This window comes from Sinocyclocheilus rhinocerous, unplaced genomic scaffold (assembly GCF_001515625.1).
Source record: "Sinocyclocheilus rhinocerous isolate Xijiao unplaced genomic scaffold, SAMN03320098_v1.1 scaffold1245, whole genome shotgun sequence".
Taxonomy (NCBI): domain Eukaryota; kingdom Metazoa; phylum Chordata; class Actinopteri; order Cypriniformes; family Cyprinidae; genus Sinocyclocheilus; species Sinocyclocheilus rhinocerous.
This window is the reverse complement of record NW_015627632.1, coordinates 24624-42900: the sequence shown is the minus strand read 5'-3', so window position 1 is coordinate 42900 and position 18277 is coordinate 24624. Positions and strand designations below refer to the sequence as shown.

The window sequence follows — 18277 nt, the reverse complement described above, 5'->3', positions numbered from 1 at the left end:
TTTTTTTCAGGATTCTTTGATGAATAAAAAGTTTAAAAGAACAGCATTTATTCAAAATATTTTTTTTTCTAACAATATAAATATTTGCTATCACTTCTTAACAATTTAAACATCCTTGCTGAATAAAAGTTTTAATTTCTTTCAAAAAAAAGAAAGAATAACAATTTACTGACCCCAAACTTTTGAACGGTAGTGTATATTGTTAGAAAAGATTACTATTTTAATTAAATTCTCTTTTTTTAAAAAACATTTTATTCATCAAAGAATCCTGAAAAAAAGTATCACAGGTTCCAAAAAAATATTAAGCAGCACAACTGTTGCCAACATTGATAATTCTAATAATAAATCAGCATATTAGAATGATTTCTGAAGGATCATGTGACACTTTAGACTGGAGTAATGGCTGATGGCAATTCAGCTTTGCATCACAGAAATAAATTATATTTTAAAGTATATTAAAATAGAAACCATTATTTTATATTGTAATAAGATTTTGCAAGATTACTGTTTCTTTCTGTATTTTTGATCAAATAAATGCAGCCTTGATGAGCATAAGAGTCTTCTTTAAAAAAAAACATGACGAGTCTTACTGATCCCAAACTTTTGAGCGGTAGTGTATATAAAAACAGTATATAAACCATATTTAAATGTTTTGTGAGAATTTTTCTAGAATTTTTACCATCTAGACACAACCAGGCCATCTCTTGCACCATATCTGACGCTTTATCTGCTAGTCATTACTGCAAAACCACAAACCAGATGAATCAGCTAAAACTTGCAGACGTGATCATGATAAGGGCTGTATCTCCATTAGATCTATACCTGCTTTCTGACACTGCATTTTGCATAGTTCTCTTCCTTGTAACAACATGATCATAGCTACGACCAGTGTGTAGATATAGCCAGCACTCATCTCTTCGGTGTCAAAGGCTAGCTTGACCACTGATAACTTGCCACTAACTGAGAATTGCGTTAGCTTATAATTATGTATGGTGACATTATAGTGCTGAAGACACTGGCTCTTAAATGTGTTTTTATGGACTCATAAATTATGGCTAATGTGTCTTTCAAGGTGACACTGGGCTCCTTCATACTTAATTGCAACTACAGCAATGAGCTAGTGGGTGAAGTTTAGTGGCTCTCAAATGGTTCTGCTTTAAGGACCCAGATTTTACATTGGACATCAAGTAGTGTTTATACAAAATTAAACAGCAATAACCTTAAAATCAAACACTGAAATACATAAATACAATTTATTGCACAGATCCAACATATGAAGACTTTAACATGACACTGGGTCAATATTGTGTTATTATTAATAAGATAAGATTTTATTCTAAAATAGTTTGAAAATGTTTGACGCACAGCCTGTGACATTCAAAATAAATAGGAAATTTTTCACTACAAAATTTTACTACTAATTTTTAATAAGCATATTCATTTTGTTATCCTAACTTTTATATGCATGATTATATGGTTATCTTATTATTTTCATTTACCATTATATTTTCCCTTCTGTAAAAACAGACTTGTGACCCATTGAGAACCACTGCTGTAAACATCTGCCATCTGTTTCCAGACCTGCCTCACTAAATAAACATACAAAGCAACATGCCCCATAGAAGTTCATGAGAGTTCCTCAGTAGGATGTACTCTGGACTAGAGCCAAAGAATCACATATGAACCACTTTTCATTGTGAATCTCATATCCAGCTCTAAACGATCACTCTCGTCCTCTCACGCTTTCATTTTCTCTTTCTACTAATTCTTCCAATCCCGAACTCACCATTCACTCTTAATGATCGATACAAGGCCCATGAGATGCGGCTTAAATTTTATTCAGCGACAGATGAAAGCTTCAGTTACCGACAAATGGCTAGACCGGCAGACACTTTGTACCTGATTAACATCACAGAACTATAAAATCAGCAACATACTGGTAAATATGTGCAGTACATTGACTGGACAGACACATGACAAACTTTTTATAATGGACACACATGCTCTGGTTAAGATTATTAACAAGCACTAAATTCACAAGTTGCCCAACATGTGTTGATAAAACTGGGAAGCTGAGTGCTGCACTGACTTTTGCCCTCAGATAAAGACCAAGAAAGAATCGCTAATTGTTCTGTTTTTGTGTGTTCAGTATATAAATCACACCCAAATTTGAACAATTGATAAAGAAAAGTGTGGCACAAAACATGGTTGAAAACTTGATTTCCAAAATGAAAAATATATCCTAACACCCTAAAACCTAAGCCTACTGTATTTTTTTTTTCATCTTTGTAGCAAAAAAAAACAATTACAATATATATATACAGTGGGTACGGAAAGTATTCAGACCCCCTTAAATTTTTCACTCTTTGTTATATTGCAGCCATTTGCTAAAATCATTTAAGTTAATTTTTTTTCCTCATTAATGTACAGTACCCACTGTATATATATATATATATATGTATGTGTGTATATATAGGGTGTAATGGTGCACATAGGTGTTTTCCGTATGGGTCTTCTGGTTCAGTACGCATGTGTGTATAATATAAATAATATGTACTATATTAGCCTATATATTTATTATATGTTACTTAACCTGTTAGTGATGTCTTAAATATGTAATGTATGTTTAAACAACATTAAACAAGTTATCACAGCCACTGTATGCAACAATGAATTGGAGTAGAAACATAATTTTAGGTTTAAAGGTTAATGTAAAAATTGCCTTACATGCAGTTAGGGTTGCAAAGGGGCAGAAAATTTCTAGCAAATTTTTGGAAACTTTCTGAAAGTTTCCAAAAAAAATAAATAAATCCTGGTAAGTTTCCAAAAGTTCTGGAAAGTTTCCAGTAATTTACTGGAATTTTCCATCCCTTTGCAACCCTATGTGCAATTTTCACATTTGCATACAATTTTTTATTTGAGTGCTGATTATTATATAAAAAAAATAAATGGCCATTAAATTCAATAGTTTGGGCTCTTTTGTTAATTCTAACTTTAATATTACAGTAATGTGCACGTAATAGGGCTCCATATAGTTTACAGCATTAGCTAAGATACTGTAGATTTTTTATCCTTAAGAAAATTGTAATAATTAAATTTATTGAAAGACAGAGCCACAATTTGTAAACCACTGTTTAATAAAAAAGAAAAAAGAATCCGTTTTATGTTTAGTTTTTCCCCGCTGTACCGAAAACGTGCCAAACCGTGCCTTTAAATCGGAGGTACGTACTAAACCATCATTTTTGTGTACCGTTACACCCCTAATATATATATATATTACACATATAAAGTGTATTAAAAATATACAATAGAAATATTAAATAGAAATAGAAATAATATAAGACATTTTTAGTAAAACATTTTATTATTAATTATAAGTATTATTTTATTATTTATGATTAAAATTGTGTTAAAAAATAACATGTCAATTACATATGTGCTTATGATTAGTCATGTCTGAACCTATCACTGCGTTTGACCCCAAGCACAGTGTGGGGTAAGTGTGGTCATTTGGCCATCTGCCAGCTTTTCACCACTAAAAAGCAGCATGCTTTTGAATTATGAATAGCCCTGGTTGCATTATTCATCTCTTCGCTTTTGTAACCGTGCTCACTTTACACCACCATGCATTCATTCAGCGGGCCTCTCTTATTCCATGCAATATCACTGCACATCTCTCAGTCTGTATAATACTGCTCTGATTAGTCAGACTATGGTCATGCTGTTCAAATGGGTGTCAAATTCCCCTGTTGTCTAGAATTTTCCGCTACCCCAGTGAACAGGCTAATATAGATAACCCAACAAAATCCAAAGACAGAAAATATTACATGCTCAAGGAGGCTCTTAATTTGCAAATTGCATACAGCTACAGTCTCCCACTAGTGATGGGCGATACCAGTTATTTATTGAATTCTAATACAAATATTCACAGAATTTCATACCTATTGGTACTGATACCTCTAATAAATATAACGTTTTTGTGATTTCTGAGGAAAAAATTTAATTCCTATTATCCTATACCATGGTTGTCTAAAAGTGCTAAAAGTTCTATACCATAGAACAGCGATCTCAAAACTCGGTCCTGGAGGGCCAGTGTCCTGCAGAGTTTAGCTCCAACTTGCCTCAACACACCTGCCGGGAAGTTTCAAATATACCAAGTAAGACCTTAATTAGCTGGTTCAGGTGTTGTTGATCAGGGTTGGAGCTAAACTCTGCAGGACACCGGCCCTCCAGGACTGAGTTTGGTGACCCCTGCCATAAAAAATTAACAGTGAATACTAGCAAACATTCATGTCTCTGTTTGTTCAGGGTCATTATCAAAATGTGGTGACAAATCTGTCCCTTGACTTTTCAGTCATGAAAAAGAATTCAAATAGTCAAGAAACTCTATGTAAAAAGCAAAAATGTATGTTTATTAAAAAATATTAAATTAACGCTTTTGACATATTTATTTGTTTATTTATTATGGTTACGCTGTAACATATAACATATAAATAAGTCATTAATAACACATGTACATATAATTTATTTATTTTTTGTTGTTGGTATTCTCAATGTTAAAACTTGTATTTTGAAAATATGAAGTTGTGTAAAAGTATTTCCAAGGTCAAAGTTCACAGTAAGAAGAAGCTGTTCACATGTGGACGTAGCAATTTACACATTTGCTGTTTTTTAATTAGTTCTTTTAAACATGTCATTGGTTTTACATTGTTTAATGTTGTGAAAGATTTTAACTAAAAAAGTCATAATTTATTCATTAAAGTCTGACAGTTAAGTATTTTGAGATGACATCGACACCAACTAAGCTTCATTTTTTTAATTAGAGTTACAACCCTTTCTTGTGTGAAATAAAATAATAAACTAAAGAATAAAAGTCAGGTTTTCCTTATTACTAGCAATAATGTCAAAATAAAATAATTACTATCAGTTTATATGGGAGAAAAATTAACATTATTTAAAAAAAATTGAAAAAATTGCTTTTTTTTTTTAAATACTGTGACTTTTCAGTATTCTGGTGATGAGCTACACTATCTGCTAAAAGTTTTTTCCCTTTAAAGCCAGTGATGCATATTAACTTTCATGCTAATTAGGGGGCCTAATGGTTAGAGTCTGACTTGTAACCCAAAGGTCGTGGGTTCGAGTCTCGGCACCGGCAGTGATTGTAGTTGGGGGGAGTGAATAACCAGCGCTCTCTTCCACCCTCAATACCACGACTGAGGTAAGACCCTTAAGCAAGGCACCAAACCCCCAACTGCTCCCAGGCGCCGCAGCATTGGCTGCCCACTGCTCCGGGTCTCAGCCCTCAAATCAGACCTCATCCATTCCAGCAGATCTATTCAACACCACACCATCCTCCACCGTCAATACCCTTGGTATAATGCATTCTATCTATCTGTGTTCACGGTGTGTGTGTGTGTTCACTATTGTGTGTGTGCACTTGGATGGGTTAAATGCAGAGCACAAATTCCGAGTATGGGTCACCATACTTAAACTACTCGTCACGTCATTTTTCACTTCAATTTCACACTAATTAAATAATAAAAGCATTGGTATTAAATAAACCACCGAGGATCTATTTTATGTGGATCAATCCTCTCAATGTGGCATCAATATCAGAAGTATCAATATTTGATCAGCCCATCCCTAGTTTCCACATGCTCACGTGTGGCCGCTCCACCAGACGTTTGGAAACCCATTACCTACAGAGCCCCGCCTAGATTTGTTGTGCCCTCGGCGTGACATGTTGTTCCTCATGCTAATTAGGGGGCCTAATGGTTAGAGTCTGACTTGTAACCCAAAGGTCGTGGGTTCGAGTCTCGGCACCGGCAGTGATTGTAGTTGGGGGGAGTGAATAACCAGCGCTCTCTTCCACCCTCAATACCACGACTGAGGTAAGACCCTTAAGCAAGGCACCAAACCCCCAACTGCTCCCAGGCGCCGCAGCATTGGCTGCCCACTGCTCCGGGTCTCAGCCCTCAAATCAGACCTCATCCATTCCAGCAGATCTATTCAACACCACACCATCCTCCACCGTCGCAGCTTGGGTCGCTATGGAAAAGGGTGAATGAGGAATGAAAGCCTCTTACAGGCACAGTGACCAGGGAGGGTAATCCTCTTTCTGTCGGCTCTGCAACTTCACCTGTATCTAATCCTGACAGGGCTTTATCCCAGAGCGCAGGTGAGATCGTTCACTTACACCACCAGGCACGTCAGCCACCCGCGACCTCATGCACAAGCCATGCAAGCGTCACAGTCTAACCCCTGGCTTACTAACTAACACCCACACCAGAAGGACTGTTATTTCTGTTATGCATGCATGCATTTTGGTGCATCCCTTGATGCATGCTAGGAGTGGGCGATACGACCAAAATCTTATTTCACTTTATGAGAAACTTTATTTTTACGTTAATGATGTGTATCAATATATAGTTATTTTTGTTATTTTATTTTTGCTATTAAAAAAGAACAAAGGAGCAAATTACAAACAATAGGACAAATACAATAGCGCAAACATACAAATTAAATTTAAATTAGATTTTTATTTAACATGGAGTAAGAAATAACTGAAATTGAATTGAAATTGAATAATTAAATGTAAAAATAAATATAAATTGTTTCTTATTAAAAATACAAGTTAGTCAAGTTCAGTCAAGAGTATAACATTTTTTGAGTTACTTTCTCTTTTTCTTTTGTTGTTTGATTAACTTTATTGACACAGATGGCAGCAGGTTTATTAGGCTGCTGACACTTTAAAGTAATACTTCACTCAAAAATGAAAATTCACTGAAAATTATCTCACCCTCAGGCCATCCAAGATGTAGATGAGTTTGTTTCTTCATCGGAACAGATTTGGAGAAATGTAGCATTACATCACTTGTTTACTAACAGATCCTCTGCAGTGAATGGGTGTCGTCAGAATAAGAGTCCAAACAGCTGATAAAAACATCACAATGAATCTAGTCCATCAATTAACGTCTTGTGAAGAGAAAAGCTGTGTGTTTGTAAGAAACCAATTCATCTTTAAGATGTTATTAACCAATAACATTGCCAGTGAAAAAGTTGTTTTATCTGAATCATGAGTGAAATATGCATAGATCAAGCACCATTTATTAGCAAAAACAGTCCAAAACAAATATGTTGATATATTTTTATTTGAGAGGACTTTTTCACAGGAGGAAGTGTTATTTTTGGATTATGGACTCCCATGTTATTATGGATTATGGACTCGCCTAAAGCGAGTTAAGTAAAAACGTCTTAAAGGGATAGTTCACCCAAAAATGAAAATTCTGTCATCATTTACTCACCCTCATGTCGTTCCAAACCTGTATGAGTTGCTTTCTTATGTTGCCACCAACTGTTTGATTACCAGCAATCTTCAAAATATCTTCTTTTGTGTTCAACATAAGAAAGCACCTCATACAGGTTTGGAACGACATGAGGGTGAGTAAATGATGACAAAATTTTCATTTTTGGGTGAACTATCCCTTTAAAGATTTGTTTCTTTCAAACACACAGCTTTTCACTTCACAAGATGTTAATTGATGGACTGGAGTTGTGTGAATTACTTGTGGATTATTATGATGTTTTTATTAGCTCATGTTTTTATGCTGTTTGGACTCTCATTCTGACGGCACCCATTCACTGCAGGTGATCCATTAGTGAGGAAGTGATGTAATGCTACATTTCTCCAAATTTGTTCTGATGAAGAAACAAACACATCTACATCTTGAATGGCCTGAGGGTAAGTACATTTTCGCAAATTTTTCATTTTGGGGTGAACTATTCCTTTAAGACCTCATGCACGGATCCAATGTATTGATACATATATGATTTTCTACCAACTGATTATGTTCACTTAAACAGACATAACTGACTGTGTTTACATAAATACTCCTCTCAATGGGCATTTTGACATAAATGTGTGTGTATTTGACCATTCAAGCATTCAATAACTCTTTTTCACATCAAGCAGTTCTCGCTTTATTTATTCATTCAAACATATTTCTTTAACACACTAACATATAACGCAATATCTCTACGAATACACACTTGAAATCATCGCCACAATATATAGCGTCATACCGCCCAGCCCTAATGCATGCCATGTCTGTGTGCATGTGATGAAAGAGTGCAGAGAACTTTAGCTTTATTAGTCTATCCATGCAGTGTGGGCTGAAGGAAGGGGTGGCTTCATGCACCTGTGAGGCTCCAAGCAGTAGCGGGAGGCAGCGGCCCGCTTGGGGAGGGCACTCACTTTTCTCAAACCTGTCTGCCAGGTGGGGGCACATGTTGGAGCCCACGGGCTGGTCCTGCCAGAGGGGGGAGTCCTGGCTAAGAGGGGTCAACACTAACTGTTCTGGAGGAGCCCAACAAGGGTTGCCATAAGAAAAAAACAACACAAGATATCAAGTCAGTAAGACCACAGAGCAAAACTCTTAAAAATGCTGTTAGGGATGAGAAATGGTCACTGGTCGATACAACCGTTACTATTTAAAAGAACTCTTTCTCAATAGAAAGCATTTTTTTTACATTGTCAAGGGGCACCTGACATGTCAAAAAGATTCTTGTTGATTATAAAAAGGTTATTTGATAAAATATATTACCTTTAGCTTGTTGGCTTCCACTCATCACCTTTAAGTTAATAATGTCTCACATTACAACACAAAGCAAGTCAATTTTTCTCTGTCTAACATGATAAACCACTCTGTTACATTAAATGAAAAAGCAATGCTTTAAATGTGTGCCGTCTTTCCCCTTAAAACGTCTCTCAATTTGAAATAGTTGTGTATAATAATAATTAAAAAATAAATAAACAAATAAAAAAAGCTTAATGTGAGAATAATTCAAACTGGATTTATAATTACCTGAGTGAGCAGACTTTTGCTAATGTAAAAAATTAAATTAAAATTAAATTAAATGTTGAGTAAATATTTATTTTTCTCCTATCATCTTTCCACAATGCTGAATCTGTATAATGTAGATGACTATCATTTACAAAACATTGTTTGAATCAGGCGAGGAATAGTTACAAACACCAGCTCTAATGGCTAATGTTTAGTAGTATTTCAAGCAATGAATGATTTAAGCAGTCAATTGTTTCACGTATTCCTTTTGCCTTCATTAGCTTAATGTAGTTCTATTCATTTAATTATTTTAAAAGAAGCATCGTTTGACAAAGCGTTTGTAGAAGTAGAACCCTTAAACAGCGTTTCTAAGGTAACCCTCCTGGCATTCAGACAAAGAGAAAAATATGACAAAAAGTATAATGCGTGTTTATTTTATATACAGCTTTATATTTTGATGTAAATACAAAAAAAAATTTAACTTATCTGCAGTCCATCAGTTTAGTGTGATATATATTAATATTTATTTACATTTTAAGAAGTCAATAAAATAGATCAGTTTCCTACCATGAGTGATGCGTTTACAGTTGCTGCCCCCATGTGGCCTTTAAAAGTGATGCGCAGAAACACCGAACAGTGCGGGATGATCACTAAAACAGGGCTCTTTGATGAAACCCAACCCAAACGTTACATCAGAGGGTTATCTTTTGTCAAATGACTGTTAAAACAGCACACTCTAATCACACCATGTATTCAGAAGCACTTGATTTGACATGCATGTTATTTTGCTTCTGCTCCAACTTGTACACGAACGAACAAAGTGGAAGGAAAACATCTATCAGTCATCTGTGGAGGTGAGCAGAACTGAGGGGACTTACAATCACAGCAAACTGCTTTCTTTGATGAATGGCTTTTGAAAGATAATTCTTCAAGGCATAAATAAATCACACTGCCCAAATGCAACTTTACCGAAGGTATCCAACTGATAAGAAAACCCAGAGTCACACGTTTCATTACAAATTAGGTTACCAACAATATGGCCCCTGCATGCTAATTCCGGAACATGCTGGGTCAGAGCAGGCCAAACAAACGCTCAGTGTAATCCACAACGCATATGTGTCAGTCTGTCAAAAAGACTCCACCCTCAAGTGTCATCACCCCACAAAGCCCTGCCGATTAAACATATGCTGGAACAGACCTGCTGCCAAAAAGCTCTGCAATCTCCCAAACCTGCCACCAACATTCAAATCTCAAGAGCCGTGGACAGTACTTGCGAGGTACTCTTGGCCCCTGTTTGGTGCATACTTTGAAACCTAACAGGCAGTACACTGATGTCTGAAGAATGATATATTAGCTTTTCCTAAGATTTGTAATAATAATAATAATTCTCTTAATAGCTCATTTCCATTCAGAGCAGAGCCTTTAAAAGGCTGCAGTGATGCAGTAAGTGATTTTCTTTCAGTGGTTTGCAGTCTTTTGATTTTGAACCTACATTGCATGGATTGGAACCTACATTTGGAAATCAATGCTTTCTTGCATAAAACAGACCTTGTTGCTAAAATCCAAAACAGATTCTTAGAAATATCAAGTGGATCTTTTCATTTTTGCCATATATTGCATGCATTTGAAGCTTACACGCTACGCTTTCAGTCTTTGTCACTTTCAATCACTTTCAGTTTTTGTTTCATGCTGTTTAATTTGTAATTTGTTTCAATTGTTTTTTTCCCCCAGTGTATATTGCATACATTTGAAAACAATAATTTAAAAGGACCTTAAAAATATTTTTACAAATAAATATTAAGGAAGGTCATTTTAAGGTATATTGCTTGAAGTTAATGCTAAAAATGTTTTCATCATTATAACATTTTTAATTTCTGAAATTTCTGAATTTATGAAAACCGTAGGTTACATCACCCTAGTAACCCATTTGTTTACACAGCGAAAATGACAGGTCACCTACAAGAGACCTGTGTGTGTGTGTGTGTGTATACATAGATATAGATATACTGTATGTGTGTGTGTGTATTATATAACAAATAATAATTTACACATAGATGAACATGCGAATATGGTACAACATAGCACCGAAGAAAACACATGCGTAAACAGTGCCAATATACGTCGCCCATGTCAGCAGATTATGTCATGTTTACCTCCCTCGCTGTGGATTTTTTTCGACCGTCTGTTGAAATACATTCTGCACGCATGTGTGGAGCTTCCAGCAGCGGGAGCGAGGCGATAGCATACTCGAGCTTCAGCGGGGGTATGCGGGCCACAGGCTCAGGGATGCGGTGTTTGATGAAGGCAGCATAGCTCCTGATGATGGGTCACCCTCAGCCGCGCGCACTGGGTCGGGAACGCGCTTCTGCCATCCTGCTGATCCATCGCATTATTGTTTGTGCAAATGCTCAGGCGAATCCGCGCGCGCTCCGTCATCAGACCCCGCCTGTCCCAAATGTCCACTTTAAAGCTGCAGTCCGTAAATTTTGCCTCTTTGTCGCCATCTCTGTTTGAAAACCTGCAATTGCAGCTGTGTGCGGAATTATCTAGCTTGCGTGGGTTGTGAGTCGGCACGGCTCCAGCATGGATGAATCTAATGTTTTGAGGAGTATGTGTATATTGCCATCTGAACAAGTAAGTAACAAGTCTGCCACGTTTGTTCTGACCAACTGAAGAAAAAAGCAAAGCATTACAATAAAGCGCGCTACCAATGGTGATTTAATCTAAAGATCGTGTGGCAGGATAAGTCCTTTCATCCGATTGGTTGGTTGGGGTATGATTGGCAGACCAATGAGGTGGTAGCAGCCGTCCTATTTTAGGGCCCTTATTTTGACGGGGGGGTATGTTCCTGCTGACTTGGGGTTCTTTCTCTCCCTGGCATTTCCGTTTCCGTTCCCATTCCTATCCAGTTTAATTTAGAGTGGGGCTGGTGTTGTTGGCGTGCGGCAAGCGGTGGCAGAGTTCGCTTGCAGGTAGGGTTGGTTTTTAATTCTTTTTATGACCACCTTAGTCGTGGTATTTACTGTTTGTTGCGCTCCGTGCTAGCGACGAAGGCAAGTTGAATGCTGGCCGGTAGACTGAGTTGCGGCACCGGTAGTGAGTAGCCATACAGCGGTGCGTCTGGTGTTGGTTCAACAACTCGTGAGTATGCCTCTCTTGTGTTTCATATTTGGGTTTTGTGAATGTAGATTTAGTCTCGTATTCCTTGTTTAAAGGTAAAGGGGACATATCAAGATTTCCAAGCCCTGTTCCTAGCCAAGGACTTCCTGCGATGTCGCTGCTGTTTTGCTCAGGGATATTTTCTGGTTTTATTTGATCGTGTCGCGGACGGTCATTTGTGTGGTTAATGGGTTTGCGGCTCCGCGAGTCGTTGGGGGCTGTAACGTTAACTTCTGGGCATTGTGTCCGCCAGGTTTTCTATTAGTTTAATTTCTTTGATTTAATTTCCTTTGTCAACAGAGTAATTTGTTGCTATATTTGTTTGATTAGTTTGGTGGCTATTTTGTTTCTTTTGTATTTGGGTTGCTTTATTTTGTAGCTATATCTGTAGTATTCATTTGTTTTATTTTTCTGGTTATGTATTTACTGTAAAGTGTTTCTTTATTCATGGATTCAGTTTTCTAGTGCCATTTAGGTGCTGGTTATCTGTCTGTTTTGTACGTGTGTCATCTGGAGGCCCGAGTGTCGAAGCTGCTACAACACAGTGTCTGTAAAATTAGGTGTTTGTCTTTACTTATAATATTTCATATGATGTCTGTTTGAATTTCGTTATAAGTGTTTTTCTGTCTAGGGGCCAGTGAGGACTTGTGTGGAACAGGGTAGGCTAGCTGCTTTATTCGGCGGTGTTTCACGGTGTGCTGTGGGTGCTCTGATATAACTTCCCTAGGACGGGTGTGTGTGGTATCTGATTTGCTGTGAACTGAGGTGGGTTTTGGACGACCTCCGGAGTTGCGGCCGGCCTGCCTTGTTCCCATTAATCCTGGCCCCGGAAGCTATTCCTACCATTGTGGGTGTGTTTCGTGAGAGAATTTTATTTGATGCGGGTTATTTTATAATAAAGTGTATTTCTTGTATCGATACTCGCGTCTCCCTTGTCTCTTTGCCTTCAATTGGTGAAATTTACCTGTGTGTCCTTTTATTGGGAATTATTTCCCTGGCCTCCCACCAGGGTGGCGTAGTCGGATAAATCTAATTATATTAATATTTCCTTCCACTTGATTCATGCCACATTTTGGTGTAGTCGGCAATGTCTAATTATATTAATATTTCCTTCCACTTGATTATGCCACATTTTGGCGCAGTCGGCAGGATTTACCTGGTAAGGCAGAGATTAAGTGAGACGTGGGTGAAATTGTGTTTTGATGTTGGTTGTGTTTTCTTTCTTTCCTCAGAGCAAAACAGCAGCGTGCATTTCGACCTTTGGGACAAGTTGTATTCCTCCATCGGTGGCCCTTTTCTAGTTTTGGAGTGAATGTAGCTATGACAAGTATGGAGGAAGAGATGCAGGAGTTGCGAGAAGTAGTGGCACAGTTGCGAGCCGACAATGACCAGTTGCGTCGTGAGCGGGTGCTAGGTGAGCTACCTGGTCCAAGTACTGTGCCTGTTGTTGCCTCTGCAGTAATGCCTGACCCTCCCCAGCCAGCCCAGATTGATGCTGCTGTGCCGGACCGGTTTGTTTTTGTGCCTAGGGACAGACGGTGTCCAAAATTTAGTGGTAAATCCGGCACTGGTATTGATGAGTGGGTGGAGGAGGCTGAGGCATGTGTGCGGGCTCGTTATTTGTCTAGAGCTGATAAAGCATTTTTTCTCTTCGACCATTTGGAAGGTGAAGCGCGTGAAGAGATTAGACACCGTCCCAGTGGGGAACGGGGTGATCCAGATAAAATTATTGTGATTTTACGTGAATTGTATGGTTGCTCCCAATCATATGTAGCACTCCAAGAAGCTTTTTTCTCCAGGAGGCAGCAAGATGGGGAATCGCTGTTAGAGTTTTCCCTGGCCTTGATGACTCTCCTGGAGAAGGTTAAACAGCAATCACCGAATGCTATTCTTAATGCTGAAATTGTATTGCGCGATCAGTTTGTCGAGTACGTTACCGATAGCGCGCTCCGCCGGGAACTGAAGCAATTGGTTCGCCGCCAGCCCGCCTCTACCCTTTTGGAAATACGTGGGGAGGCGATTAGGTGGGAACGGGAGGGGACGCCAGGGGGTGCGAGGGGTAGGAGTCAGTCAGTTCCAATAGCTTACGGCATCCAGTACGGGGTGCAAGGGCATTCTCAGTCAGAGGTGAAGGAGCTGCGGGAGATGTTAAAATCACAGCAGCAGCAGTTAGATCAACTTACTCAGAGTATTGCCGGTATGCGGATTCCTCAGCATGTTCGTCGGCCCTCCCGTACGGAGGTATTAATCTGTCACCGATGTCAAAAACCAGGCCATTTTGCCTGTGAATGTGATGGAGAACGCATTATTTCTCCTTCCTCCCTAGTTCGACGTGAGTCGCCTTCTATGATGAGGGCTCGACAGACTTTTTCCCAGCCGACGGAAAACTAGGTCCCGCCGAACTGCAGAGTCACAGTTCGGTAGGGAAAGATAGTGACTCAATGATGTTAGGTCCCTTGCCGCATTTAATGGCATCATGTCCTCACCTCGTTGTTTGTATGGGAGGGGTGCAGGTGCCCTGTTTGATCGATACTGGCTCCATGGTGTCTACAATGATGGAAAGTTATTTTTTAGAACAGTTTGCACCATGGGGCCAGGATCGTCTCAGGGCATGTCAGTGGTTGCAGCTCCGTGCAGCCAATGGGTCGTTGATACCGTATGTTGGCTATCTTGAGTTGGACGTTGAGCTTTGCGGTCGGATGATCCCAGGATGTGGTGTGCTGGTGGTAAGGGATCCTCCTGGTGGCACCGGTATCCAAGTCCCTGGTATTTTGGGGATGAATGTGTTGAGCCGGTGCTATCAGGAGCTCTTTGGGCAGCACGGTACCACCCTATTTGATGCACCTTCGGTGTTAGGGGCTTCTAAGCCAGTGTTTCAAGCATTACAACATTGTCGACAGGTAAGTGCTGTCCCTACAGATAGCCGGATAGGCAAGGTGCGATTGCGGGGTCGCAGTGAGTATTGTGTTCCGGGCGGCACAATAAAAGTTGTGGCTGCTACTTGCTCTGGGCATTTTGCTGGGGAAACCGTGCTTTTTGAACCACCAGAAACTGGGTTGCCTGCAGGTCTTGTAGCATCACCTGCATTAACGCGAGTGACTCGGGGCACGGTTTATGTACCTGTCATTAACGTAGGTAAGACTGACATAATGCTTTTTCGGAACGCTGTCTTGGGCACGTTGCACAGCGTATTTATTGTGAGTATGCCCCCTGGCGTCTCAGAAGTTAAATCTGTTTCTGCGGCGGTAAACCTTCAGATTCCTACTGTTCTTTCTCCAGTGCAGGAACAAATCAAGAGTCTTGATTTGTCTGTGTTAACTGAGATCGAACAGGAGCAGGTAAGGTCTCTGTTGTTAAAATTTCATATGGTTTTCGCGGCGCATGCAGGCAATTTGGGGTGTACTCAACTTCTGTCTCATGACATCCCTTTGACCGACTCTGTCCCCATTCGACAGCGGTACCGGCGGATACCTCCGTCTGAGTACGATGTAGTAAAAACACACATAAACCAGTTGCTGGAAACAAATATCATTAGAGAGAGCTGTAGTCCTTACGCCTCCCCCATCGTGTTGGCCAAAAAGAAGGATGGCACGTTACGTATGTGTGTAGATTACCGCCCACTGAACGCGAAAACACGAAGGGATGCTTTCCCTCTGCCGCGTATAGAGGAAACCTTGGACTCCCTGACGGGGGCCCGGTGGTTTTCCACCATGGACCTCGCCAGTGGGTATAACCAGGTTCCTGTCACTGAGGGGGATAAACACAAGACTGCTTTCTGTACACCCTTTGGTCTTTTTGAATGGAATCGTATGCCATTCGGGCTCTGCAATGCCCCAAGCACCTTCCAGAGGTTGATGGAGAGGTTGTTTGGGGACCAGCAGTGTCAGTCCCTTCTGTTGTATTTGGATGATATAGTAGTGTTTTCCTCCTCTGTGACACAACACCTAGAGCGGTTAGAGGTGGTTTTGAGTCGGCTGGAGCGGGAGGGGTTGAAGGCTAAATTAACCAAATGTATGTTTTTCCAGCAAGAGGTAAGTTATCTGGGACACGTAATTTCTGCCAAGGGGGTGTCGACAGATCCAAGCAAGATAGAGGCAGTGAGGCAATGGCAGCGCCCCACGGGGGTGGTAGAGCTCCGTTCATTCCTGGGGTTCGCCAGTTATTATAGGCGGTTTGTAGAGGGTTTTGCCAAGTTGGCGGCTCCTCTGCACCGGCTTGTAGCTGAGTTTGCGGGTCGTAAGCCCAGGGCGCGAGCAGAGTCGAGTTTTGGGGCGGTGTGGACCGAGCAGTGTCAGGGGAGCTTCGAGGAGTTGAAGAGTAGGCTCACCTCTGCCCCGACATCGCAGGAAGTCCTTGGCTAGGAACAGGGCTTGGAAATCTTGATATGTCCCCTTTACCTTTAAACAAGGAATACGAGACTAAATCTACATTCACAAAACCCAAATATGAAACACAAGAGAGGCATACTCACGAGTTGTTGAACCAACACCAGACGCACCGCTGTATGGCTACTCACTACCGGTGCCGCAACTCAGTCTACCGGCCAGCATTCAACTTGCCTTCGTCGCTGCAAGCGAACTCTGCCACCGCTTGCCGCACGCCAACAACACCAGGGATCGGTTAGCTCATATCACATCAAACCGTTCAAATTATTATTATTGTTATACTTTATTCTCAAATTATTGATGTTAACAACATCAGCATTGCGTGATGAGTAGCAATCCGCCATCAAATTGATACATTTAATTATTCTAGCTGCTGTGAGAAAAGACTACAAACGATCCGCCACCTGCAGGATCCTCACATGTGATAGCCTAGTAGCCGGGACAACTTCTTTATGTTTACAGACGTAAACCCACGAAAACCTACCCATACCACTCAAATTAGAAAACATTATTATAAGCTAACCATTGTGAATCGGGCTAAAGTAAGGTGATAGTTTTGAACACTGTCTGGTTATGTACTTGCTCAAATATTGATTTCGGATCATTTTTAACCAAAAAAAGTTACGGACTGTAGCTTTAAGCTGTACATTACGCCCTTGTGTGGTCTGGACTTCAACAGTCCCATTTAATTACTAATATATGTAAATTGTCTTTTATGTAAATATTCAACTTTAGAGTATTTGGTTGGATTAAGACTTTACCCTGATATAATAATTAACAATGTTGCACCTTTGAACCACATTGCTTCAGGGTTAAAGGTGACCTTATGAAGAAATCAATATTTAACTATATATTTAACTATAGAAACAATATGTAACTAAAGAAAATGTCAAGTTTTTTTTTACTTCAAAATAATAATAATAATAATTGTATGTATGTATGTATGTATGCATGTATGTATATATATATTAATTACATAACTTGTCTATAAAAGACAATAGGAATATTCTGGAGATCCTGACATGGTTACATCACAACTACAACTAACAGTCTGTGATGGCCACTATGCATCAGACTCGGGCATAATTTGCTCCCCCCTCAAATATCTTTACAAACCACTCTGTGTATTGTAAATAATTTAATGACATATACTTAAAATTATTGTGTAAGTAGTAAAAAAATATATATATTTTAGAACGTTTTGAGTCCCCCCTTCCTTGCCTCACAGTGGTTTAGTCCACTGCCTGCTTTCCCCCTTTACTTTACCAACACACAGGAGTGAGTTCCGTGGGCGGTGGGAGAGAACACAGTAGGCTGTCAAGGCTATTTTATTCACTTTGAACATTGGATGAAGTGATTCTTTCTCTTTAATACAGATTATGCTGGATCATTAATAAATTAGTCATGACAAAAAAAAAAATGATGATATCCAATTTATTTTTCCATGAGCGATTATAAAGTTACCTAACGTTAGCTTGTTTGGTAGCTTGTTTAATACCGTAGCTTGTTGGATACTAGTAAGTCACCCACTACAACTAACACGGTGATAAGCCTGTGTGTGAACTGATATTAGGCTAATATTGTAGATCTACCGATGTGTTGGGTTTTGCTCAATATGATGTTAAGTGGCAGATGTGGGCTTGCTGCGGTTGAATATCTAAAGAATCCCAGTCCCCAATCCCAGACGAAACCTAAAATACTATGTGGAGGACGTAAAATAATTTAATAATTATAGATATGACCGTGTGGTGAAACTATTAACCTAACTCATATTTAAACATGGTCTCCATGCTATGTACGCATGCTGTGTACACTTATCCATCCTTACAATTACAATTTTGGTTGTATTATTTGTATCCCCTTCAAAAATTGCTCTTGAGAAATTTTTTT

At 39.4% G+C, this 18277-nt stretch overlaps 1 protein-coding gene and 1 long non-coding RNA gene across 8 annotated transcripts in view; one reads left to right on the top strand and one right to left on the bottom strand.

Annotated features, from left to right (window-relative positions):
• LOC107732915 (phospholipid-transporting ATPase IB-like) overlaps nucleotides 1–11273 on the bottom strand; it is a 59288-nt gene extending 48015 nt beyond the window's left edge. For 3 of the 7 annotated variants that reach the window (XM_016544358.1, XM_016544414.1, XM_016544404.1), the window contains exons 1-2: nucleotides 10997–11273; nucleotides 8255–8356 (exon numbers count right to left, since the gene is read on the bottom strand). In XM_016544358.1, coding sequence (XP_016399844.1) covers nucleotides 8255–8356; nucleotides 10997–11039 — 145 coding nt within the window. In that variant the 5' untranslated portion in view covers nucleotides 11040–11273. Of the gene's footprint in view, nucleotides 1–5699; nucleotides 5754–8254; nucleotides 8357–10996 lie in introns of those variants that run through there. The other 4 variants (XM_016544364.1, XM_016544383.1, XM_016544370.1 and 1 more) reach the window with 3 other exon arrangements.
• Nucleotides 11274–11639: 366 nt separating this feature from the next.
• On the top strand, nucleotides 11640–13065 carry LOC107733194 (uncharacterized). The gene is made up of 3 exons (XR_001638954.1): nucleotides 11640–11815; nucleotides 11889–11984; nucleotides 12059–13065. It is a non-coding gene; the product is annotated as an uncharacterized LOC107733194 (long non-coding RNA).
• The last annotated feature ends 5212 nt before the right edge of the window (nucleotides 13066–18277 follow it).